The sequence below is a fragment of the Mastomys coucha genome, unplaced genomic scaffold (assembly GCF_008632895.1).
Source record: "Mastomys coucha isolate ucsf_1 unplaced genomic scaffold, UCSF_Mcou_1 pScaffold17, whole genome shotgun sequence".
NCBI lineage: Eukaryota > Metazoa > Chordata > Mammalia > Rodentia > Muridae > Mastomys > Mastomys coucha.
This window is the reverse complement of record NW_022196899.1, coordinates 29681092-29707926: the sequence shown is the minus strand read 5'-3', so window position 1 is coordinate 29707926 and position 26835 is coordinate 29681092. Positions and strand designations below refer to the sequence as shown.

The following is a 26835-nucleotide window of genomic DNA, read 5'->3' as shown; positions in this document are numbered from 1 at the left end:
AAAAAGCTCAGAATAGCCACAATACAACTCACAGACCATATGAAGCTTAACAAGAAGGAAGGCCCAAGTGTGGATACTTCAATCGCACTTAGAAGGGGGAAACAATCAAATCATGGGAGGCAGTGGGAGTGAGGGACCTGGGTGGGGGAGAAGAGGAGGAGGGAAAAAGTGAGGCAGGATCAGGTATGGGGGGCAGGGAGACAGGAGAGAAGTGCAGTGGTACAGGATAATGAATGGAAATATTCAGCAGTATTGAGTGGGAACCTCTCAAAAGTCCCAGACACCAGGGATGTGAGAAGCTCACAGAACACAGTAAGGATGACCTTAGCCAAAACACCCTAGATAGAACCTAAAACGATTACCTCCAGTAGAGAAACATGGCCCCCATTTGAGGGATGGGGCCATCCACCTATCTTTAAATTTTTTGACCCAGAATTGTTCCTGTCTAAAAGAAATGCATCAACAAAATGGAGCAGAGACTGAAAGAAAGGCCGTCCAGAGACAGTCCCAACTTGTGATCCATCCCATGCACAGGCATCAAACCCCAACACTGTTACTATTATGCTTGCAAACAGGAGCCTAGCATGGCTGTCCCCTGAGAAGTTCTACAAGCAGCTGACTGAGACAGATGCAGATACTTACGGCCATTGGATTGAGGTCAGGGATCCCTATGGAGGAATAAGGGGAAGGATTGAAGGAATTGAGGGGATAGCAACCTCATAGGAAGACCAACAGTATCAACTAACCTGGACCTCTGGGAGCTCCTAGGGACTAGGCCACCAAACAAGCATACATGGGCTGGTCTGTGGTACCTGTTACATATGCAGCAGAGGACTGCTTTGTCTGGTCTCAGTGGGGAAGGATGCACTTAATCCTGTAGAAACTTGATGCCCCAGGGAAAGTGGGAGTGGGTGGGTAGGGGAGTACCCTCTCAGAAGCAAAGGGGAGAGGGGATGGGGTGAGGAACTCCATTGGGGGGGGGAACCAAGGAAAGGGGTAACATTTGGAATATAAATAAATTAGTTAATAAAAATAATAATAATAAAAGAAATTGATGCCAGAGATAGAACTGAGTGTGTTGGCTTTGGGGGAGGATTGTGGAACTGAGGAGGAACATTTTTGAGGAAAAAAATTAGAAATGTTGCTAAAGAGACGTTTAAAACTCATTGAATCAAATGACACAGTGGAAAGCATTATCAAGACCCAAGTAAAAAGAAGACTACCAGAGGTGGAAGCAAGGGAGAGGAAGAACCACATTCAAGCATCAAAACAAACAACAAAAACCAAACAAACAAACAAAAACAAGAAATGTGACTGAAAAACCAAGGAGCTCTGTATGCAAGCAAGAGAAGAAACTCAAGAATCCATGAAATTAAAGAAGGGGCAGAGATAAAAGTAAAAACTGGGAAGCTATTCAATAAAATTATAGCAAAAATGTTTTCAAGTAGAGAAGAAGAAACAAACATAAGAAGCATCTAGAACCCAAACCCACAAGTCCTGAGAAGACCTGCCATCCTGTAGTCAAACAGTCCAAACACAAAGCAAAGAACAGGGGCCGGGGTCTGATGGCTCAAGGGAAAGCACCCAGCCTGATCTGCTGTGTCAGCCTGAGAACCCGACCCCAGCCTGATCTGCTGTGTCAGCCTGAGAACCCGACCCCAACCCCAGCAACAACAGAGAGGGGAGGAGAGAACCCCTCCACACAGCTGGCCTCTGACCTCCACACAGCCTGTGGCAGGTATGCACTCTCTCCCCACAATGCAACAAAATAAAGGTAGATTTCCAAAAAACAAAACAAAAAAAATCCTGCCAATCCATCATTCTCTAGCTAGCAAAACTATGTCACAACAAGCAGAAAATTAAACAAATTCCTTGATAATAAGGAATTTATGACCACAGGCCAGCTTTACAGAAGATACTTGAAGGAATATTTCAGACTGAAGAGAAAAACAAATCTCTAAGGCCCCAGGAAAGAATAACCTTGCTACAATAACATTAGGCAAGAGAGGAAGTTAAAACAAACACTACAAAACCAACAAAATGGCAAGTAACAAAGAATAAGGACTACGGAGTACTCAGCTCTAAATGGGACAGTCACGCTAACCCCTCCCAAGAGAACACTGCTTAAGAGAAGACAAAATTCATCTACGCACAAGAGCAAGGCAGCACGGTAACATTCCCACACAGCGCTGATTGGACACAATGAGTTGAAAAACAGAATCAGGGAGCTGAGCATGTTAGGATGCCAGAAAGAAGAGAAGAGAGGATATGACCAAGACACATCATTAAATGTATAAAACTATCAAAGAATTCTAGTAAAATAAAAGAAAGCACCTATCCAGTCCCTTGGAGGAATCCTAAAGAAGGAAGCAGAGGAGCACTACAATTGGAACTTGAAAACACCCAAGAAGGAATTTTATTGTTACGACCCCTCACAGTCATGGACATAAACTGTGACACTTCATATTCTTTGTTAAATGATTTCTGACATGGATTGGAAACAGTCTCAGTGAGTGGTCTAGACTCAACTTCCCAGGTGTTTTTTCAATACATGGTTTAGAAGGAACAGCTGCCCAAATCTTAGTTGACTGTGAGCCCATGTCCACTGAGCTGTGTCACTGCAGTCACACACAGGAGCCACCCACACTTTGCTTCTTTCTTTTTCTTTCTTTAACAAGTTGGTTGGTCCGTCCTTCCTTCCTTCCTTCCTTCCTTCCTTCCTTCCTTCCTTCCTTCCTTTCTTCCTTCCTTCCTGGAGATGGGATCCCTCTAGATACAAGGCCTACAGGTCAAAACCTAACTACTGCTTTTCCTCAGACAAGAAAGGGTTTTTATATAGTCCACACAGATGACCCCAAGGTTTCTTCCTTCTGAAAAGACTGAAATTATGTTAACCTGGGCTAGTTAGGTCCATGGTTCCAGCCTCAGGATGTTCTGTCCAGCGGGTGGGCACAGATGTAGGCTCGCTTCTCAAGGATCTGCTGAGACACTTTCTTAACCTGCTCATCCAGGTTTTCTGGGGCGTCTGTGAGAGGAGAAAGGTAATTCTTTGGCAATATGGTAGTACAAACAGGTCCGGGGAGTATGTTTTCACCTAGGTCAGTCTCCACTGGGAGGCTATACCCAAGGACACTCTCCTTTAGGCCCTCAGGTCTTATGTGGGAGGCCCTTCCTAGTAAGTGGCTCATAGAAAGACTGTTTCACTACCTTCCACCATGAATCAGGCCTGCAGGGCAGCAGGGCCATGGGGCTAGGTTCTATAGTTACAGGGTATTATTACATCTCCAGTAAGGGTTTTTATGGCTCCTTCCACAATAACTGGCAACAGGGCCAAGGCTCTTCAGACTGCCATTTTAAGGAGAACCTGGCTATATTTCAAAACGTGGACAAGCAGTTAAGACAGAGAAAACCCATTTCAGATTGACAAGTTGGCCTAAAGTAGCATGTTTTCCAGGGCCCAAGCTTCTAGAGAAGCCATTTCATCACCTGTACAACATACTGCAGCTCCGTAACCCATTTTAGTCAGAGTCTGTGGCTAAAGACAGGTATAATAATTGTCTCCTTCTTTTGGGACATCAACTGAACAGACACCAGCATACCCACTTTGCGGGCAGCAGCTCTGGGAGGGAACAGAGCACCAACTGCTCATTATCAACACGACTGCACCTGGTGCTCACTTCCCACATGCCCCCTCACTTACGCTTGTCCAGCTGAGACAGACTGAAGAGATTCTGGAAATAAGCTTCCACACAGAACATGTTGGCCAACAGAATCTAGAGAACCAAGGTCAGAAAGGATGGCAACTGAGAACTCAAAAGTTGACTCTGAATGCTAAGAAACCCAGTCTACTGCCACAAATCACATTTTGGGCAAAAGAGCCTGGCTCAGAAGTTACACAGTACCCTGCAAAATGCATGCTGACCAGGAGCAGGCTACTCAGGATCTCTGAGACAGCTCCTTTTTCTGTCAAGTGGACATCCACAGTCTACTCTGGAAGGACATGTGTCAAGAGGAATTGTTAGTGACTAATCTGCTTTTTCCTGCATGGTGAGAAAAGTAAAGTGCAGGTAGTGAATGAGGGTGGGCCTGCCACTCATCTGTCTGTCTCCTGTAGGAGACTAAAGGCACTAGACATACCCCAGGAACAGCACCAACATGGCCATATCATAGCAAACTCATCCACCCATCTCTGCAACTACCATTTGGTGCTGGAGGTCCTGGCTCATTGTCTTTCTTGTGCAGGACTCTCCAACAGGCCACACCACCCAATTGCTCCCTTCCTCAGTTCCAGGCTTCATTAAAGCACAGTGGGATTAAGGCAGTGCTCCAGTACCCTGACACCACCAGCTCATTGTGGCTCTGTTCAATATTTCCTGTGCAGGGCCATGCAAGACTTACCTCATGATCATGATTCCTGAGCCCAATTCTGATGGAGCGGCTGGCCCTAGACAGCACAGCAGTCATGCCAAAGAGGTTGATGAGGATGTTGGCTACACGCTTTAACACCAGCTGCTCCTCTACAATGTTCTGAGGACAGAGGTTCAGAATGGTGACTAATGACACTTTTCCCTTCTCTGTACCTAGGCACATGTCATGGTTTATATTTAAACAGGTCTCAGAAATTTGTCTGATACCAGAGACTTGTGCTTAGTGTGCTCAGAGCCGCTCCAGCAAGATTCTGTACCGAGATTAACTCCCTGCATTCAGCCCCAGGGAGGTGGCCTCTTCTGGTACTCCTAAAGCCACTCTGTGGTTGGAACGTGCTGAGGATACTATAAACAATCCACCCAGTAGGGCCCCTCCATAGACTGTACTGGCTAGCAGTTCCAGCCTCATAGAAGTCAAGATTTCTGTTCTAAGCCTGGTCTCATAGGTGGGCAATGGGTCCAAAGTAGTCCCATGGCTGCTGGTCATGGAGTGTGTGTAGGGGAAGCAGTGTCCCATACCTGGCCAGACCCACTTACCTTTCCAAAACGGAGTAACAAGGTCTCAACAGTCCGGCCAAAGTAATATACATTTTCCTCGAGCTTGTTGGCACTGTCCTATCAGTGAAGGAGACACACTTAGCATCTCTTCTCTCTGATGGTCCACTTGACCCACCTAATATTGAGTCTGGAATTCCAGGGAGACAGGGCAGGGATAGAATGAGGCATCTGAGTATTGCCAACTTTCTGAAGGATCCTAGATGCCAGTCATACCCTTCTGAATTGGGAATACATTGTAGCAGGGTACCAAATGTGGGAAGTATGATTGGTGGGCATACTTACTCCAAGGCTGGGGTGGACAACACCAAGATTGCCTGATAGCCCCAGGTCCACAGTTCGGCCCAGCGAGTCCCGAAGCTTCCGACCAATCGTCTCCATGACTGTGGTCACATTGCCACTCTTAAGCTCTCTGCAGGAAGTTCATAGTTTTGTGACTTAAGACCCTACAGCTGTCTCCCACTGACAAGCAGTATGGTATCATAGAGCTCTGTGCTTTGCAATGGCTGAGCATATGGGCTTCATGCACAGTGCTTTTCTCCTCCAGGCAGAGGGAAGCCAGTTATATGGCTAGCTTCCAGAGAGTTAAGGAGTCTGCCAAATCCTATTAGCAGCCTTTACACGGCTCCAGCAGGGCTGAGCCTATACTGCCCTGGAATGAGGGAAGAGGGGATAAAAAAGGGCAGAGAGGAGACACTAGTCTTAGACTGCCCCCTGTTAATGGGACACCTCTCATTTCCTAGTTTCTGGATATCTCTAACTAAAGTAATAAACATTTTCAAGCACGAGTGGGAGAGATCAAAGTTAGCAGGGGACGGGGAGATAGAATTTAAGTGTGCCCAGAGGACAATGTGACTCTAAAGGCAATGAGGATGACCTCGGTAGGTTGCCCTTCCTGCTGCTTCCACATGAAGGACAAGCTAGAGGTGTGGGTTTCCAGACCTTGTCACCACAACACAAATGCTACTGTCCTTCCTTGTGCCGGTTTTGCGGCAAGCCTTTGTGCAGCTACTCCCCACCCACTGTACCAAGACTGGGCAGCCTTTTCCTTTGGCCCTTCCAGACAGGTAGGGACCAAGGAAGAGATGGGAAAGCAGCACATACTTGATCCTCGAGGTCAGGATGCATCCAGCATGCTGCAGGCCTGTCAGGGCAATGAACAACCGAAGAATCTCATTGGTTCCCTGTAGCCAGAAGTGTGAAGGTCAAAAGCAGCCCAGCAGTGCAGTCCGTGACACAGCCACTATGCACAGGCTGTGGCCAGCTGTTAGGGATCACACAGGGAAGGAGAATAAGGCTGACCAGATGGGATGGCCTCCCTTCCCCTGGGATTTTTACCTCTCACAGCCTCTTCTGAATGGTCCACCTTTCTCTAGGTCCCAGAATACTCATTAAAACAAAACCAGATTTCCCTGGGTGATAAAGAGGCATGATGCCCAGGACAAAGAAAGTATGGAACAGATAACCCATGGCTCTCTTTTAGACCAGAATCCCCAGCAAGCTATACACAGCTAAGAGCAGTACCCAACAGGACTCCTAAACTTCTAATACATTTTTACTATAGAACGAGGAGCTGTAAGCCACTGGCCCAGGCTTTACAAGCAGAACCATCCTGTAGTTGGACTGGTACCAAGGAGAGATTTGCCTCTGCAGAAAAGTTAGGTATGGAGGTTCTTGTGGTATTACCCCCAGCTCTGAGCAAAGTGTGCCTCACAACATAGCTTTCCCAACCTTCTGGGAATTACGGACTTGAGAGAAGACCCTCTTTGACCATATCACCTTGTCAGGGTTCTAAAGAAATCTGGGTCTCCCCCTGCAGAAAGGGCCAATAGAGGGCAGCTCCCAGACAAAATGGCTTAGACATGCCTCGCTCTTGAAAAAGCTAACCTTTCTGCTATTAGGATGTGGCTGACTGATTAGGTAGAGATACTAGCTGAGACCAAAAGACCTGACATTGGAGATGACAAGAGTCTAAGGATTCTCATTGCCAGACCACACTGCAGCTCCAACCCCCTTCCTGTCTAGGTATCAAACTCTCACGGCCCTTGTGACACTGTGAAGACCTAGCCATCTTGCTTGTCCCTTCCTCCTGTGGGGAGCATTGCATAATCATGTTAATTACCTCATCAGAAATTTCCTATGGCTTCTAAAATCCATGTATTGGTCAAGATCATCCAAGGCCCAGCTCCTTTTCTGTCTTTCCCATTCAACCTGTATGGTCTAACCCTGTCATATTTCACTACCTTATCCAAATGTTGGTCAGGGTAGCTGATGTGTCCACAAATACTTCCTTACTCCTTGACTACCTAGTGCTAACCAGAAAGTCTTGTCTGGGTTCAGTATATGCCATCTGCCTACCTGCCACAAAAAACTGCCCTGCCCCAAGGCAGTTCTTCTGCCAAGGGTCATCAAGTTCATCCTGAGAGATGAGTTCCCTTTAGGGGATATCTTTTATGCTACCCATGCCTCCATGTGTCCGCCAAACAGTCAGGCCCTACATGGCATCGCAAGGATGCCAGTCCTAAACCCCTCCATATGTGCTATACTTCAACTCAACTGACCCCTGCAGGCTTAGAAATTTATGGAAGCAATAATTAGAAAATGAGAAAGTCAGGGGTGAGTGAGTCTTCCGTGGACACTATTGAACCACTTCAATTTACTGACTGAAGTTATGACCTAGAGAGTATTAGATGGGAGCAGACTGGGAACTGGGACTGGACACTGGGTCTCCCCAGATGAGTCCAAGCCTGCCCAGCTAGAATTAAGTTGGCAAACTACAGCAATCACTGCAAAGCTGAGGGCTCAGGGAAAAGGGCCTTCAGAATTATGACTTGAGGGGGACTGTTTAGTCTTTCCAGTCTAAAGACCCTCTACAAAGCAAGGGAGGGTGGGGGCACTGATAGATTATTAAGAGAGTCCAACCAGAGGACACAGCCTTCTCTACATCATTGCAGGTCATTTCTGGACACTCAGCAGCCTCTTTTAAGACTAGAAATGTTAGGGGCAGTGTGTGAACAAGGGGTATAGGGAGATCATTAAGAGGGCGTACAGGGACATCACTGAGCGACTATACAGGACCCTGGGGGGTGTACAGGGGATATAAGACATCACAAAGGAGGTGGTGTTCAGGGGGTACAGCCAGCAGGGACACTCACCTCAAAGATTAGGAGAATGCGGGCATCACGCAGCATGCGCTCATAGGGGTAGTCCTTCATGTAGCCTGAGCCCCCAAGGATCTGCAGAGCCTCACTTACACACTGCCAGGCAGCCTCAGAACTAAACACCTGCCACAGACCCAGATAAGGTTAAACCCTGGTGGGAGCACTCCACAACCCCATCACTCTTTCCTAAGAGCCATACCTAATCTATGGGGAGCGGCAGCCCAGGATGCAGTTGGAGAATGTGTGGAGAACCTGACCTTGGAAATGAGTGGTTCCAGAGGAACTTTCCAGGTAAACACAGGAAAGACAGAAAACACCAGCCTGTGTGTTCTATCCCAATATGACTTTTCATGACTCTCATGCAATGCCTGGGCCCATTATTCACCCAGACTTCCCCTTCTTAGGAAGTGTACCCATTCTTGCCATTCTCGTGTGTCTGCCATCTTGTTCTTGTGACCACTGTCTACCGAGCATCCTATAGATAATGACACTCAGATCTAGGGCTAGCATGTGTGAAGATGGTCACTCTTGGACATCAGTTGGTAGGTGGAAGGTACCAGAACATGAGAATGAAATGAATCTCACGCAGCACACAGCTGCCTCTCTTCCTAAGCTTAAGCAGGAGCCCTCATGGATTCTCCGCTGCCCATCTCTATAGGCTGTCAGATCTTCCAGCATTTCTCTTAAGAGTTCAAGTCTAGAGATTTAAGTGGGGTTGTCATCTGTATTACAGCTTTTAAAAAAGCCCCTTTCTTAGCCCCACCTTCTAGCCCATTCCCATTCCTTTAAGTTGGCCACTAATTCCTAGAAACTAATTCCTACTTAGGGCCCTCAGTGGCCACACAGGACCTGGACTCAGTGGCATTCAGTACCAGGCAACCTACAGCCTAGAGATCCTTCCCTAAGATCCAGAAAGGGCAAAAGAAACTAAAGCATAGACTACCTAGCCAACAAAGACAAGGCCAGGTAGATGGCAAGAGCTACCCCACCTCCATCCTAACCCAGGTGCCCAGACACCAGAGTAAAACCGAAGCCGTTCACAGCCAGAGCAGCACTGAGCATTCTATTATAGCCGAAGCACTAAACAAGGACTTTAGGATGACATGAATAACCCCTAATGAAGTCATGACAACAAACAGAAGCTTGAAAACAGCTCAGGACATAAAAGGAATCACTAAAGAAAACCCAAAGTGAAATAAAACTGGAAATGAATAATTTAGGAAGTAAATAAAAAACCTCAGAGGTAGTCCTGCCAATAGAGTAGCTGGCGTGGAAGCCAGACTCTCAGGTGTTGAAGGCAAGGTAGAAGACAAGGATATTTCAGTCAAAGAAAATGTTGAATCTAAAAAATCCAGGCACAAAACATTTAGAAATCTGGGACACCATGAAAAAACCAAATTTACTAATAACAGGGACAGAGGAAGGAGAAGAAACCCAGGTCTAAGATACAGAAGATATTTTCAACAAAACAGAAGACAATTTCTCCAACCTCAAAAAAAGCAGAAGCCGCAGAAAATGGATATCTCTATACACATATTTTTGACTGTTTATTTTATAGGAATTTTACTTTTGTTCTGACTATGCTTTGCTATTATAAAACTGACCAGTAGGAGACATGTGCTAGGTTCGATACCTGAGCTGTTTATTATAGCTCCTTCAGCTTCCACAACAATTCTATGTTGGTGCTTTTATTACCTCCACTTTATAGATAATCTGGAGGCTAAGAGATTTAAATGACTTGTTCTAGGTAACAGTTAGGAAATAGCAAATGCAGAATGAACCCCGGCTCTAGAGCTTACTGCTGCTGCTTTGATGTGATGGCTGACGCGTACTTCTCCCAGGTCTGTCCTGACTTAAACCTGTAAGCACTCATATCCTCGGGCTCCTTCCAGGTTTAGGCAACCCAAGATGACTGATCTCTGGCCTCTGAGATACAGCTTTCCATGGCCAGCTATTTAGTAAATTAAGCCATGCTTGCCTCCATACTGTGTAATGCCCAGTTTACTGATTGTCCGTAGGAAGGGGAAGTGCTGGACAATATGAAGGAAGTAAGAGATTTGGAGTACTCAGCCCTACTTGGGGTTCAGGGAAGAATGCAGGAGTGGTGGAAAGACTGCAGAGCCAGAGGTGGTACATGATGACAAGGAAACAGTTTCCAGTCACAAAAGAACTGACACACATATAGAGTCCCAGAGACTATGAGAGCATGCATGAGACCTGCACAGGTTCAAGCCACACAAAATCCCAGCATGGAGGAAGGGAAGAAAGGGCACAAAGTATTACCCCTAGCTAAGAAGTAGTTGATTGCTGCCGGAAAGGGAAAACTCTGTTTCATTAATGGGATGACACTGGGCATACCACCCACACTCCAGGGCAAGCCTGATCCAACTGACCGTGATGACCCAGAGAACGAGTCTGGGAGAAAGGTGGTGGCTGTGAGGGAAAACAAAGAGCAGAAAGCAGCCAATGCCACGGAGGTGAAGGTGTTAACTGCTCTGTGCTGTGGGTCACTTGTTTAACCCATAGCCATCCATGTGAGACATCGTCACTATTACCCTCCTTTGTTATAGCTCAGAAAAAAATCTGCAGCAAAGCGTTGGCCACCTTGAGAAGGGACAGTCTGAGGAAGCCCAGGAACAGGGATGTAAACCTGGGGATTGTTCTGGAGTCAAAGGTTGTTTTAGAACATTTCCTACTTGCAATGTTTCTAGAACCCTTTAAGATAGAACAGCAACACACAGGCAATTCAGGACAAGGCCTAAAAGTCAACTTAGCCCAGAGAGAGTAGAATCTTGCAACCAGTGACGTCTTCTTACCTCATTAAACATGTTCTAAAAGAAAGTTCTGACCAAGAAGAAAGACCATGTACTCTGGGGAAAAAAAATGGCATTCCTTCCTAGAAGGGCCCAGCTAATTTACATGGATATAAAGTTTTGATGTCTGTGTTTTCTCCTGTTGCTATAGAGTAGGATCAATCAGAAAAAAGAACACGAACACAATCCATATAGGGGAGCAGTGAGCTGTCCTGTAGACTCACATTCAGGTGAGTGCTACTCTGAATCCCTCCTGCCAGCTTCACCCTAGGGCCCTGCTGGCCCAGAGAGCTGTACAGGTGCAGATCACAAGGTCAAGGGCATCAACTAACAAAGGGAAGGTGGCTGACAATGCCATGGTCGCACCAGAAGGGATGACCTCTGTCTGCGCTCTACTTGCTGGGATTACCTTCACCATGGCGGCCTCGATAGAGCAGTCGGGAAATCCTGGCTGGTCTAGCATGCCTGAAGTGAGATAAGCCATACTCTCCATTACATATGCCTTCTGAGCCATGAGCGCAAACTTTTCCTGCAATGTTTAGAAAAAACAAAATCAAGAAGTGATTTGCATGTGCACAGACTTAAATAAATCTCCTAACCTCTCTTTTTCTGAAAAAGTCAGTTACATCGGACCCTTGCTGTCCCAGAGCTGATAGTGCCTGGTGCAGCTGTCTTCTCATTCCCCTGCCCACAGGCACAGCAGAGACAGAGCCAAAAGCCTCTCCCCACCCACAGAGACCGGAAGCCTACAGTACCTGGATCAACCCAAATTCACTGAGATTCCTGTTGAACTGTTTCCTCGTGCAGGCATACTCAGCAGTCAGCTCTAAAAAAGAACAGACTTGTAAGACAAACAAACAAACAAACCTGGATCCTAAAGACAACATGATGAGTCTTCAGCACCCAGAAGGAACTATGAGAAGCCCTGAAGCCAGAGTTCCCACTTTCTGGCAGCTGGTTAGAGAAGGACTTCCCAGGCCTCATGAGGCCCACAGACAGCAGGCAAGAAGGTCAAGAACACAGAATGCTGAGGCAGTTGTGAGGGTGTGGAGGGAAACACTCTGCCTCCCTTCCCAGTACCAACCTCACGGGAATGCTGGGAAGGTAAAAGGGGTGGAAGGCTGGAGGCATCTAGCAGGTGCACAGGGCATCCAAGTAAGACGTGGGGGTGGGCCCACAGGTACTCAAGCACAGCACGAGGGGTGTCTTCACATCAAAGCTCTGGCTGGGGCCTCACATTGGGTATGGATGTTGATAGTGGTGGGTTCTAAGTGCCCCAGAGGGATGCCCAGCTGTCTACTCTGGCACCAGTACCTCTAGCTCTGCCTACAACTTGTTTCCCAAATACTTCCTTGGGTGTGGTCCAGCTGCTGCTGGCCTCCACTTGTTCCTATGCCCACGTGTCTAGATGTCGAGAACCTTCACTGATGAGAGCCACAGAGTGTGTTGAAAGGAGCTTGAACCTAGCAGGCAGGTTTACATTTAGGTCATGATGCACAGGCTTGTGTAAACCACCACCCTCTCTGGACCTTAGTTTCTCTACTTATCAAATAGAGCAAAGAACCCAAATGTGTGCCTACATTGTCGTAAACTCAAACAGTCATAGAACTCCCAGGGCTGTTTTTGCTTCCAGCACTTCATAATGCACAGCTATGTCCAAGGAGCCCTGGGGCTCTGTGAGATTAGACCTAATATTTTCTTTCACTCCTGGAACAAAGTTCATTAAACAGCCATATTTGTCATGGACAGAGCAATGACCCTTTATGCTCTGACGGATACAGAGAGATGTTGAAATACACAGCCTCTAGGGAAGGGTACATTTGGTCTAAAAGAAGGACCACATGCTAACTTAAGCTGTCTGTCCAAGTGGTATAGCTCAGACTTTCCCACCCAGAGGGCATGGCACAGATATTCTCAGGATGCAGTAGGTGCTGCAGAGGGCTCCTGCTCCTGATTTACCTACTGTGGAGGTTAATCTTCGGTGTCAACCCGAATGGCTTTAGAATCACGAATCTTGATACTAGGAGACACCTCTGGGCACGTTTGTGAGAGTTTCCAGAGATGTTTAACTGAGGAGGGATGAGCCACCCTGAATAGAGGCTGTGTCGGCCCATAAGCTGAGGTTCCAGAGTGAATAAAAGAGGAGAAAGCCTTGGGAAGTCAACATTCATTCTTTCTGCTTCCTAACTTAACACACGTGACCACCTGCCTCATATCCTAGCAGCCATGGCTAGAGATGCTTTCTAGCTGCACCTTGCCAAGATGGTCCATGCATTCAAACTGGGAGCTGAAATTAACCCTCCCTTCCTAACGCTGTGTTTGTTAAGTATTTTGTCGCAGCAATGAGTTAGGCAAATACACACATACCAATCAGCTTCTTGAGCATCCCAGCCACAGCACTGCCCATGCTGAATCGCCCACTGTTGAGTATGTTCATGGCTACCTGCAGAGAGGGTGGAAATGGTGGAGAGGCACTGAAGAAGGCTGAGGGAGCCAGCCATACCAGTTTTCATGAGAGCAAAGCCAAGTGTGTACGAATTCCACAGCATGCAGGCAGAACCGATCCCTGCCTGTCTTCAGGCCAGAAGCAAGCAGATCTGACCCTTGAACTAGGTGGCCTAGGCACTGTTGTACATTTCCATCACATCACTGGCCCCCGACTGCAAGTCATTGCTCACACTCTAAATGTACCTGTCAGCGCTCCTTGTCCAGGAGAAGGAAGAGAACCTCAGACAGAGCTAAGTGTGCTGTAAGCAGCAAGAACACTGAAGCTGGACTTCAGGATCAGCACACACACTGTTCAGATGCGGCAGCTGTGGTGCAGCGTGGTGTTGTGACTTTCTCCAGACTAGAGCCAGCACACACCTGGCAGGCAAGCCTGTATACAGAGGTGGCCCTAGTGACTGCTGCCAGGTGCCTACAACAGTGGCTCTGCCGGCCCCCTCCTCTTTCCTCACCCTGTATTCTGACCTGGTCCAGTGAACAGCTGGGAGCCACACAGGAACACAGCACCAGTTCCATGCTGTGCTACCTCATCCAGAGTCACAGGGGGCTCCTCACCACCAAAGAGCCCAACTGAAGAAACTAAGGGAGGCCTCAGGCTTAACTTTAAAAATGGACAGCATTCAAGTGTTGGTGAAGATGTAGAACCTCATACGCTATAACCACTGTGGAAAAAGTTCTTCAAGAAAGTGCCATTCTGTTACAGACTAGCAATTCTATTACTACATTTACACTCAGAAAACGTATTTTTCAAACAAACATCTGAGGGTGAAAGTCAACAACTGTGTTATTGGCAGGAGCCCCAAAGTGACAGCCCAGCTGAGTAAGGACGCGGTCACCCTCACAGGAGAACGCTGTCTACCCATCCTATGGCAGGAGCCCCGAAGTGACAGCCCAGCCGAGTAAGGACATGGTCACCCTCACAGGAGAACACCGTCTACCCATCCTAAAGAATGAAATCCTGACTACTGTGCTGACATGGATGATGGCTTGAGAATATGATGTGAAAGTGGCAGTCACAAACACTCTGTATGATTGCCATCATATGAAATGGTCATCATCCACAAACCAAGGAAGGACAAAAGAAGTCAGCAGTTGCCAGGGATGGGGTAGAACAGGAAGCATGGCGCTTCTGGGATCAGAAGTGATAATGGCACAAAAGACAGTACAGTAAAAGTGATGAAAATGTGTATGAGTTAAATGCCACATAAACTATTTCTCTGTAACATAAAGCTGGGGAGGGGGATGACTCAGTGGTTATAGCCATCTGCTGCTCTTGCAGACTACTCTGGTTGCTCTTAACACCCACACGTTGGCTTGCAAACAGCCTGTAACTCCAGCTCCAGAGGATCAGATACCTTCTTCTGGCCTCTGCAGGTACCAGGCACACATTCAATTCACATACATAAATTTAGATACCTACACATTCATGTAAAATAGAAAGAAATAAATCTGGCTGAATAGGGTGGCACATGCACTCAATCCCAGGACTGGGCGGGGGTGGGGGGCAGAGGCAGGTGGGTCTCTGGCCAGTGTGGTCTACATAGTGAGTTCCAGGCCAGTCAAAACTACTTGGTGAGACTCTATCCTGCTCAGGAAAATAAATCTTTAAAATATAAACCTGACTAAAGGGGAAAAGCTTAGGGCAGGAACTTAAGGGTTTGTGGAACCTGAACTTCTCAAGCCCACCAGCCTGTTTTTCACACTTGCTAGACAAAGGAACCCATTCCTCCATCAAGACAAAGGGGGATCTCCTAGGGGAATAAAGACTCCTCACCATAACCAGAATTTCTCCTCTAAGAGCAAGTCATTTTTTTCAGCCTCTATACTGAATTCCTATGCCCAAGAGCTACACAAGGTCACAGGTAAAGCAGACTCATATGTGAAACGGCACAGCACATACATGAAACTGCTTGCAACTTACCTTAAAGCCACCTCCAACTTCTCCAAGAACATTTTCCACGGGCACTCTGGTATTTTCAAAATGGACCTCACATGCTAAAACACAAGAAATGTAAAGATTATGACAAACAAATGTGAACAGCTCTGCTCTGGACCATATAGGCCTGTGGCTGATGGGCTAATGCACTCATTTAGCATCCTAAAGAAAAGCGAAGAAAGACCACACTCCTGCTGTCACAGAGCTTGTTCTATGGCCAGGAAGACAAACCATAAACGCAAGGACATGTCAGGATGATCAGTGCTATGATGACATAAACAGCTCAGTACAGAGAGGAATGGAGCTGAAGGGAGGCTGTCATTTTTTGAAAGACTATGACAGACTCTTCTAAGGTAACATTTAACAGAAGCTGAAAGGACCAAAATAGCCAAAGACAAAAAGCAAAGGAGAGCAGCAGCATTTCCTGAGACCTTAGAATCAATGAGATTCTTTTAAACAGAGTTATACTCATGTTCTGTAGAGCAGCATCTTCCTAGCACAGGGTGGGGCGTGAGGAGACGTAATGTAGACAACCCGACATTTACAGACACAACAACCTAACCCAATTCATCAACATCCTTCAGGCATCTCCAGACCATAAGAAATAAAATTCCACTGCTGCAAGCTAAATCCTAAGGTATCTAACTGACAGGGATACTGCAGCCAGGGACCACCAGCAATCCTGAAAGGCTGTATGAATGAAACAATGAGAAAGCTAGGTGCCCAGGATTAGGCGTGGGCTGAACAGTGAGTGCCCTTTACAAAGCATTCCCTGTAGCACTGCCTGGATGTTCTAATACACAAACAGTGCAAGTCCTGGCATGCTGAACCCGAGACACTCAGGATAAGGAAGGTGAGGGTTCAAGGGACAGTTGGGCCAAGTGTGTTATTGTAGGGTGGAATGCCATGAAACATGATCTCTCTGTCTGCTGGTCGTATTTAAGGGTTGGGTATGTGGGCTGGAGGACCTGGTCATTCTTTCAAAGAGTACTCTACTGCTTATGGGGCATACCTGCCTTCCTCTTTGACTTCATCTCATATTCATGAGCCATCTTTTGGAGTCCTGAATGCTGCTGGGACACCAGCCTTCCAAGTGCCAGCAGGTAAACGACACTGCTGAATGTTCAGCTGCAAACATGCCACTCCACACCAAGAGACTAGTGTAAGAACTCTATGGCCAGACGAGTGAGCTGAGGGAACAAGCAGGATACCAGCTTCCACCGAAGCAAGGGCTGACCAAGGAATGAAAGGTGGGTCTGGACAGTAGGAAGAAAGGAAAGGGATTCCAGGAAAGAAAGCTGTAGTGGCTGGCCACAGGATGTGTGCCCAAGATAGCTGTGGCTGTATACTATGCATTCCTGACCCTACTAAGGCTGGGATTACAGCTGCCCTCACTCACCTGGAGTCAACATTGCCAACTGTACCAAGCAACATGGGTTGTGATTGCACCCTTAATTTGATGTTGCTAAAGTGCTAAACTAAAACCACAAACAATGAAGTGCCCTTTCCCCTTCGTAGCAGGTCACAGTACACAGGGCCTGTCTTTCAAGTCTCTGCCACACTCACGCACAAGCACATCTGCCACACTACTTACTGTTGGAGCCTCGAATGCCTAATTTATCTTCAGGTTTCCCATTAGTGATTCCGCCAAAGTCTCTTTCTACTATGAATGCAGTCATTTTGTCTTTTATCGAACCATCAGTATCAACCACCTGAGTTTTTGCAAACACAGTAAAAATATTGGCCAGTCCTCCATTGGTGATCCAAACCTGAGGAAAAAAACAAAAGAACCTTGGAGACCCCTCGGCACTCTCCAACACTGAGTTTCAGGTCAGACAAGTAGACTTTATCAACTAAACAAGTGAAAATGGGGGATGAGGAAAAGAGAGGGTGCTCAAAGCACCACAATGGATGGGAAGTGATCAAGGGCCAAGGGTAGGAGGTGAGCAGGGCAAGCTGAATGCTAACTAGGTAAGATATTACTATCCTTTGCCCCCGTTTGCTAATGGTGATAAAGTGTCCTATCATTAAGCAATCCTTGATTAAATCTCAGATACCATCCAGAGGCAGTGAAGTCAACAGAAATACTACCAGCTGTGAGCGTAAGTCCTCCAGTTGGGTGCCTGGGCCATCCAAGTGCACTGCACTACACTTTGCCTCTTTGAAATCACAATTGTGGAATAGAAATTGAAAATAAACACAAAAGCAGCTTCAAGCAGAATCAAGGAGACTGTGGAGATAAGGCCACCTTGCTCCAATTCTGGCTCTGACACGTGAGGGACTCAGGCCAGCACTTTGCTCTGCCTCAGGCTGTTCTGAGATAGAAGTGATACACAGCCGGTGTGATGTGCAGATCTCTTGGTGTGTGGTGTGCAGAAGGTAGCAGGCACAGAGGTGGTGAAGACTGACTAGCCCTGACAGGGGAATGAGGTCATGGCTGTACCTTGGAGCCATTGAGGATGAAGTGCTTCTTGTCTTCACTTAATGTAGCTCTGGTCTGGATGGAAGCGGCATCACTCCCACTGCAAAGATGGAAAGACAGGATTGAGCAAGAGCAATACCGGAGGAAGCTTAGAACGGGTCTCGGGCTTGGACATAAGACAGCCCGCCTTCAATACTGAGTCACAAAAACCAGGTCTGTTCATTTCAACTCCGATGTTCGAACTAGGGGAAGTGGTCTGGTTCTGGAAGCAGCTGGGTACACCCAGTAAAACATGGAAGATTTGTGTGAATAACAAGTGAAGGATATAGTAAACAGTCTGACCCAACATGGGAACATGAGCTCCCCAAAGCTTACCAAGAGTTTCTGTGTGATTAGGCCACAACATGAGGAAGCCTGTTCCAGAATTTCAAACAGAGGGAAGCAAGACTGAACAAGGTGCCAGTTGGACTTGCATCAGAATCTGAATTTTGTCCAGGCCTGCCTCGTCCTTGCCATGTGACTGTGGACTGATTATATCTCACTGCACCTCAGATCCTAATCTGAAAATGTGGACTCGCCACTCACCCCATGTGCAGGAGTCTGAATGCATCCCTGAGTGACAGGAGGCTCGAGGTCCACAGAACTGCCTCAGATGGTGGGGTAGGGTCAGAGATAAGATAGTTATCTTATCACTAGGTGTTGACTCTGGCTTCTGAGAAAAGCCAGTGCTGAGTATACATAAGACATTTTGAGGAGACAGACCTGGCTGGCTCTGTTAGGCAGAAGGCTGCAATGTGTTCCCCAGACGACAGCTTGGGTAGATACTTGGCCTTCTGTTCCTCATTGCCGACCAAGATAATCCCCTGTAAGATGAAACACACAGACCAACTGAAGATGAGAGTGAGATGTATTTATGAGGCAGTTCCTTCTGTGGACAATTATTTACTTCACTCAAGAGAGACAGAGTGAGTTCAGAGCCAGCAGCCTCAGACAGAATTCAGGAGGCCAACCTGCAGAGGGAAGGCCCACTATCTTACACAATGGGCAGACACAGTGGCAGCTTTGGAGTCTACATCTAGGATTGCCATGTCAGGCTACTCCAGTGTAGTCCTGGGTGACTCTGGGCCAGATATGATTCTTCTGAGTCTCCACCTCATTATTCATAAACTGAGGATGCCTCCCTTATGGATAGGATGGTTTGGATGACGGAATGTGAATACACGGGCTGCTAGAACTATACCCAGTATAGGCATGCACGCTTCAAAGCCGTGCTCCTCAACCCAACCCTGCTGCTACGGAACTACAGTCTGGATACATACTCTTGGGCTGCAAAGCTGGACATGGAACCCACTTAACTATCTTTCACCTGTACACAGAAGAGATGTATACATCTAATGTGAAAATCTTGAGGACTGTGTGCCTTTGAAGCTGACCTACCATGCTTTAGGGGGCAAGTAAGTAAAGGCAGGACAGCTCAGGAAAGGATTTATTTCCAAAGATAGCACTAACCTTTGTTTCAAACCCAAGTGCAGCTGAGCTTCTCCTGTAGACCTGAGCTATAAAGTTCATTTATATCACAGAAACAGTCCCCTGTCTCCTACTTCCTCCAAACAGACCCAAATGCAACTTCAGACAACTGACCTTGAAGCCAATAGCCTGGTGTGCTGCCAGGGTCACTGTGATAGACGCATCCATGCTAATGATCTCCCCAAGCCGAGCATACATGGTGTTGGAGAGGCCCAGGCCACCTAAGACAGACAGACAAGTCTAGTTGCTTCCTTCAACTGGAGAAAAGGGATTCATTTTACTTTTCTAATTTCAAAGTAACAGCAGTTTTTTTAATATAAAAAAATTAACAAAACACAGGATGGTACAATGTTACCTATAATCTTATTTCTGGGCACTTCTGTGCACATCTTACAGATTCCCTCAAGGCAAGGAGACATATACGAAGCTGAATTGTCAATACAGACATCTACACAAACAGTAGGTCACTGACTATGTTGTACTAGAAAGACAGTTACAATCCAGACAACGGCAGGTCAAGGCTCTTCTGCTGTGGCACTGGAACACTTGGGATAGCGTGTTCACTTCCTGCTGTGGGAGCTGCCCAGTGCACTGCAGTATGGTTTGCACCTATGACTCAGCTTAGACCAGCTCCAGATCTCGCTCTGCTATGGGCTTACTCTGTACACTTGAAGGCCTCCCTTCTGCTGCAGAAGGGAGGCTGTACTTTAGTATCTGGAGACACAGACAGGTAAGGAAGTAAAAAGACCAGAAAATCTCCCATTTGCTACAGTAATGGCGTCATTTGGGTGTGGCAGGAAAATGCCCCAAACAGCACATCTGGAAGACTGCATTTAAAGACTACCATTCCTAAACAAGAAGCCCTTTATGTACACATGGGAAGCACTTGCTAAAGAGCCACTGTTTTAACTTACCATATTCTTCTGGGACCTGGATGCCAAAAAGTCCCAGGCTCTTCAACTTCTCTAAGGTGTCAAGAGGGATTTTCCCCTCCTTGTCAATTTTTCGAGAGTCCACTGACAAAAATAAGTCATCTTGATTAATCAAGTAAAAATAAATAAGATATGTTCATATAAGTAAAAGTATACACAATGTTTTTGTATAGTATACTAGTATCATTGGCAGATAATGTCTAAAACCTAAAGTTGTTTAGTCAGTATCACTCGGCACGTTGTTGATTTTATGTAATTAAGTATGTAAGAATTGTATTTTTAAGTGATTGGTGCTAAGTAAGTCTCCTGATGTAGGTGCCAGTCACCAGGGTCAAGCAGCAGTGTATCATATACTTCTAGGATACAGGTTCCTGGAGGCATGCTATCTGTGATGGGTCATCGGGTCAACCGAATTTGGAATGACTTAGGATCAAACCTTTGGTGCCACTGAAGGAGTTTCCAGGGATGTTCATTTTAACTAAGAAAGGAAGATCCTTCCTGAAGGTGGGCAGCGCCTTCACAGGCTGCAGTCCTGGGTTCCATGAAAAGGGGAGAGGGCGAGCTGAGCAGCTCTGAACTGTCTGTTCTCCTGGCTCTGTCTGGTGTTAGACGTGAGGAGTCAGCGCTAGATCTGTTTCTGTCACTAAATGTTCCCCTCAACAAACTATGGTCTCAAAACATGAGCCAAAACAACCCTTCCTCCCTAAGTAGCAACTTACAGGCAAACTTTGTCACAGTGATGAAAGCAGGAAGTAATACATACTCTACTGGATCTTTAAAATTACTGGTACCTTCTCAACCAGTAACTATGTACTGTTGATTGCAACAGTAATCAACTTACACCAGAGAGTAAGTACACAGCTCCCAGAATTGTAATGGAAGGTCAGGATAAACAGTACTAAGCAGACTGTGTCTGGGCCCAATTCTATCCAGTATTCGGAAGCCTCATTACCTTTCAAAATTCTGAAAACAACGTACTCTGTGTAACACTAAATCAGTCACAGAATCAAAATTCATCCTAGGTCTTTTGAGCTGGCTCAGGGGTAAAGGTGCTTTCTATAAGGCTTACAACCTGAGTTTGATACCTGAGACCTTCATAGTCGAAGAGAGCTGACTTTACAAAGTATTTTGTGAGCTCTACAAACATGCTGTGACACACGTATATGAACATATGGACACACACACTAAAAGTAATATTAAAAACCCCTTCTACAAAGGTAAATTGAGGTCCTGGCTGAGCATGGTGGCACATGCCTTTAATCCCAGCATTTAGGAAGCAAAGGCAGGTAGATCTGTGTGAGCTCAAAGCCACCTGGTCTACATAGTGAGTTCCAGAACAGCCAGGGCATGTATCAAGATCCTGTCTCAAAAAAACTGAAAGGCAAGGGAAGGGGGGCGGGGGGGACAAGGCAGGGCAGGGCAGGGCAGGGCAGGGCCAGCCCAGGCCAGAAAAGTGAGATCTGTCTCCCAAACCAAACACTCCCTCCCCCTAACACCACCCCTATTCTGGAAATGGCAAAATTATAACATGTTTCAAGGAGTCATAGAAGTTACATAGAATCTGATCATTAAAAAGATACTATGAGAATCTTTACTATCTCACTGTATCTGTATCTTGATGACTGTACCCACACAACAGCAATGTGTAAGAACACAGACACACATATGCACCAGTACAGGTTAAGCTTTGTGAACTGAGTGAAGTCTGCTGGCTCGTATTGTTAGCAATGTCCTGTTTGTGATGTTAGATCGAGTTATTCCAGATGTCACCACTGTAATAAACCAGAGGAGCAGACAGTCCCCAAGAAAATGCTAGGCTGCAGGTCATAAACAGTTCCTAAAACACCCAGTACAAAGAACCAGAACGCAATGAAAAAAAAAAAAAACCATACATACCTTCTTCAGCAAAGAATTTTTCCAACGGTCCCACAAACTGATTGATTTCACTAAGTTCATCTTGACTAACCTCTGGAAATGGGAAAACTCCTTTCTAAAAATGAAAAACATGCATGACAAATTTAATTGTCAGCAACTTCTCATTGTAATATTTATCAAAAAGTAAAGGGATGCAGATGCTACATCTGGTCCCAGGAAGGAGACAGAAAGATGACTTCACACAATACCACAGGTATGGGTCCTATGTCTATATCTACTTTTCTCCCCATGTAGGTGGGCTGAATCCTAATCTTCAACATATCCTTATCAATAACAAGTGGTGGAGTGAGTCCCATAAGCAAGGAGCCTAGGATTACATTTAGATCTGACAATGTGCAGGTTACATCTCCTCAAGGTTCTTTTGAGACTTGTAGGAGACAGTAGATATGAGGACTCTTCACTAAAATGGACATTAGTCTTTATGTGAGCTCAAATGTTCCCAATGGCAAGGACATATTGTGACCATCCTGTGGGTTCCTCTTTGAGCAGCTGTTTCTTGTGTGGTGGATATTAGCTTCCTGTGCTGAGCATGTGAGGTAGCAGGGTCACAGGACAAGATGCAACCCGAGCCTAGCCACTTTTTACATGTGACAGGATTTGAGGATATGACAGGATTTTAACACACTTATATGTCCTCTATAAGTGTGGTTTCTCCTATATAATCCTGTTCATCAGAAAAGTAGCTGTGAGGATCAGAAAAGGACATACTTAGGTCCTAGAATATGAAGTCACCATGCCTGTGTTAGATTCCAGCTCTTCTAGCCACTCTCTTTTCCTGGAGGATGACTAGGCTTCTAATCACTAGTGGCCAACTTGCCAGAATTCCCTGCTGGCCTATGGAATCATCCAGTATGGCTTGAGGACCTGGCCCTCTGAGCTCTAGCTACTCCTCTAGTTGCTTGGGATATGGCATATATTTGGACCCACGGCTGCTGAATAGGAACAGATCACAGGCTTCCAGGCTCAGGAAGTCCCTATCCCCTTGGTTCCTCTCATCAAGGGGACCCCTCAATTGTCCCTACCTGTCTTATTACTCATGTTCCTGACTTCTCCACATTACTAATGTTCTAGAATCTATTTGCTCCTCTCTGGCCCAAGGACAAGAGGCTCATGAGCCTCTATCCAAAAAAGATAAGTGACTTAAGAGAATATGCTGCTATCCACTAGCACTCACTCCAGCAGACTAATTAAAAGGGAAACATAAGTTCCTTTTGGCACTCTAAGCCTCTCAGAACAAGGCTACCCACTTCATGGAGGCTCAAACCACCCCCGACTCCGTCACCATCATAACCTTGCCCGTCACCTAGTCTGGGTCAAAGGGCTGTGTGAGAGGAAGGTGATATCAATCTCAGTGGACAAACTAGGCAAGAACAGACAAACTGGCAAATAGCTGGTATTCAGACATACTTAAGAGGGTAAAAACTTCAGGAGCCCAGGCACAGTGAGGCACACCTTTAATCCCAGCACTTGGAAGGCAGAGGCAAGTAGACTCCTATGAATTCAAGCCAGCCTGGTCTACATAGCAAGTTCCATGCTAGCCAAGGCTACACATCAGAACGCAGTCTCAAAAACAACAACCCAAATACAATCTCTCAAAACAAAACCCAAAAAATTAAACCAAAAATATCATGGGTGATGCTGGGGCCAGAAGGGCAACAAAAACTGAATGAGGCACAGCACGGGTGATGAGTGTAATATCAATTAGCATCTTTCAAGCTGATAAAGCAACAGAACCTGTTATTCAAGTAATCCTGCTGCAGAAGCCAATTATATAAGGCAAGGGGTTGTAACTAAGTCTGTCAACGCCACACAAACCTCACCCATCCAACCTCCCACTTGCCCCTGGGACAAACTAGGGGCCCACTAAGTGTTTATGTCAGCCACTGACTGGCATGGATAGCTGGGATACACTCTCCCCTCGGGCTCTATACCACTGTCATTGTCCTAATCAAGGCTCAGAAACGCTCTGAGAGCTGGTGTTTGTCCAATCCAGGATGTAGCAGTGAAGTCAGAAGTAGTCAGACCTCAATATAACTTGAAGACAGACAAAGACTTACTTACTATAAGATTCAATGTGACGACGAGAATAAGAAGAATCAAAGGCGTTACTGGAGAATGTATTGAAAAAGTTGAATCACAGAGTAGCCATTATCTATGGTAAACTGGCTGCTAGGAGAAGCAGGACTGGGTGGAATCCAGGAGAGATTGCCATATTTGCTTATTAAAGATGCTTATTAGACATCTAAGAGTAGATGTGGAGCAGAAAGGTAGACTTAAGTCTGGGGTTAAGAGAAGAACTCAAGTTGAAAAATAAATCTGAGTCATAAGAAAGGAAGTGTCATTTAAAACTAGAACATTGAATTAGGTCATCAAGGGGCTGGCCATAATAAAAAGAGAGGCCCACAGGCTTCAATTTTAGAGAAATTCAGCATTGCTAGGTATGGCATACAATTGCAATCTAGCTCTCAGGAAGGAAGGCAGGAGGCAGGAAGATCTGGAGTCCCAGCGAAACTGTCTCAAAACAAGCAATCTATACACTGGCCACCTCCACATTAAAATAAGAAGAACAAAACAACACAAGCAACACCACTCCCTCTGACTTCAACTGGGCTACCAGAGACACTAGACAGGGCGGGAAGCCAAGGAACCAGCAAAGGAGATAAAAAAGAAAAAAAATTTTTTTTTTTTTGTTTTGTTTTTCAGAAACCTGAGGACTAAAGTGCAATCAGAACAATCATTAAGTACTTATCTGCATTAGCTACCAATGCTGGGTGGGGTGAGAATGGGAATAAGAAGCAATTACTTGGACCAGGCTGTGTGGAATAGACTGCTGGCCACTGGGCCAAAGCCTGAGGACACAGGTTCAAGATGTAGAATCATCCTTTAATAGTGAGAAAGTTGAGTTCTAGTCAGAGGGTCAGACTTTGCTAGGGTAGACAGCTCATAATAGTATAGAAAGTAGAAGGCATCCGGAGGACAGCTGACTATTGAGATTCTCACTAACGGCAGAAAGGTAAAAAGGTGATGGGTGATGAAGGGGGTAGATTTAAAGATGGAAAGGGATGAGTGATGGCTGCGCTCTTCCTCCTGCCTTGGAAAGGCACAAGAACCCAAGCCCCTCAGCACCCTCTGCCCCGGATGTGGGTAAAATGGTTCTCACACTTCAAAGTTTTCGCTTTGAACTCTGCAGCTGGGCAGCCACTCTCAGCCCGAGTCTTGACTTTTGCTTTAATGAAATCAGTCAGACAACACGAGAAAACTGTTGTAAAGAAAACATATAGAAAGAGTCAAATTTATCGAAAAGCCTTCTCACTCTTAATGTCATAGGGGCATCACGGCCTCGACGTTGCTCCAAAGTGGGTTGTGGATCTCTGAAAAGGGAAAGGAACCTTGGAGTGAATTTCAGAGTTGAAGAGAGACCAGAGAAGAGGCACAGAATAAAATGTTTCGAAATCTAGCAGGCACGGCACGGGGAGGGAGGAGGCAACAGGGGTTTGTTCTTGTTGTTTTTGTTTGTTTGTTTGTTTTTTGGAGGGGGAACTGGGAAAGGAGAAATTTACATGTAAATAAAGAAAATATCTAAAAAAAAAACCCCTAACAACAACAACAAAAATAAATAAGTCTTAAAAAAATTTTCGAAATCATAGTATGAATAAAAAAGATTATGGAAAGAAAAAAATCATATTTCCTTGCCGGAACATAGGAATGTCTTCATAATGACCTCTTCAATGATTCCCCAAACTTCCCTGACGAGAAACAGCTAGAAAGGCGAGCGTGATGGAGCACTGTAAATCTAAACTCTGGAGACTGATGCAGGAGGACCGAGTATTCAAGGCATGCCTGGCTACAAAGCGCGTTCAGAGACAGCATCGGGCTACTACTTAATGAGACCCTGCCTCAAAACAAAAACCACTGTGACAACACTACTTAAGCCACATTGCCGATGAAAGGTGGGAGCAAAGAACACAGCAGTCGCCTCTTACCTGCTCGATGTTGCCCAGGAAGAGCTCCTTGGCGAACGAGCGGCTCTGCAGGCTGGTGTGCAGCGGCCGGCGCCTCGCCGTGAATTCCCTCAGCGCCCGGGAAGCTCGCGCCGCAGCTGCCGCCGCAGTCGCCCCACGAGAGTACAGTACACAACCAGCCATGCTGCTCTTGACTTCAGACTTCCAGTCACCGGAAGCCCCGCCGCGCTTCCTTATGACGCAAATCACCCGCGTCGGAGGAGCCCTCCGCTAAAGCCGGGCATCCAAGGTCTCACCCTGCAGCTCTGCAACCGGAAGCTAGCTCGCGCTTCCTGATGACGCAAGCGCTGCGCCGCCTGGTGATGACCCCTGAGCACATCTGGAGGAAACCTTGATCGAGGCTGTTGGACAGGTCGTTCCAGAATTTGTTTAATAAATGTATCCTACGCCAAGCATTGCTGTATGTAATGTCTGAGTATGTAATTTAGAAATTTTAGTTTTTAAAATTCGTCTGAACAGGCTAGGAAGTGTGTGTGTGTTCTTTCTTGTTATACTGCCAGTAAGAAAACGAAAATACTAAGAAGTCAAGTTGCAAACTACCACCTGGGCTTCCAAAACACAGCCCTAGTGCCTGTGTGCTATTCTCACCACATCCCCTAA

At 46.2% G+C, this 26835-nt stretch overlaps 1 protein-coding gene across 5 annotated transcripts in view; it reads right to left on the bottom strand.

Moving 5' to 3' along the window:
• Acad9 (acyl-CoA dehydrogenase family member 9) overlaps positions 1-26459 on the bottom strand; it is a 50301-nt gene extending 23842 nt beyond the window's left edge. For 4 of the 5 annotated variants that reach the window (XM_031376624.1, XM_031376626.1, XM_031376625.1 and 1 more), the window contains exons 1-18: positions 26197-26459; positions 22175-22268; positions 20261-20362; positions 19461-19567; positions 18582-18682; positions 17841-17919; positions 16992-17166; positions 15383-15456; positions 13324-13399; positions 11712-11782; positions 11366-11485; positions 8138-8266; positions 6087-6166; positions 5268-5394; positions 4965-5042; positions 4399-4527; positions 3701-3773; positions 2896-3025 (exon numbers count right to left, since the gene is read on the bottom strand). In XM_031376624.1, the coding sequence (XP_031232484.1) occupies positions 2925-3025; positions 3701-3773; positions 4399-4527; positions 4965-5042; positions 5268-5394; positions 6087-6166; positions 8138-8266; positions 11366-11485; positions 11712-11782; positions 13324-13399; positions 15383-15456; positions 16992-17166; positions 17841-17919; positions 18582-18682; positions 19461-19567; positions 20261-20362; positions 22175-22268; positions 26197-26358 (1878 nt within the window). In that variant the 5' untranslated portion in view covers positions 26359-26459 and the 3' untranslated portion in view covers positions 2896-2924. Of the gene's footprint in view, positions 1-2386; positions 3026-3700; positions 3774-4398; positions 4528-4964; positions 5043-5267; positions 5395-6086; positions 6167-8137; positions 8267-11365; positions 11486-11711; positions 11783-13323; positions 13400-15382; positions 15457-16991; positions 17167-17840; positions 17920-18581; positions 18683-19460; positions 19568-20260; positions 20363-22174; positions 22269-26196 lie in introns of those variants that run through there. The other variant, XM_031376621.1, reaches the window with a different exon arrangement.
• Positions 26460-26835: the final 376 nt, after the last annotated feature.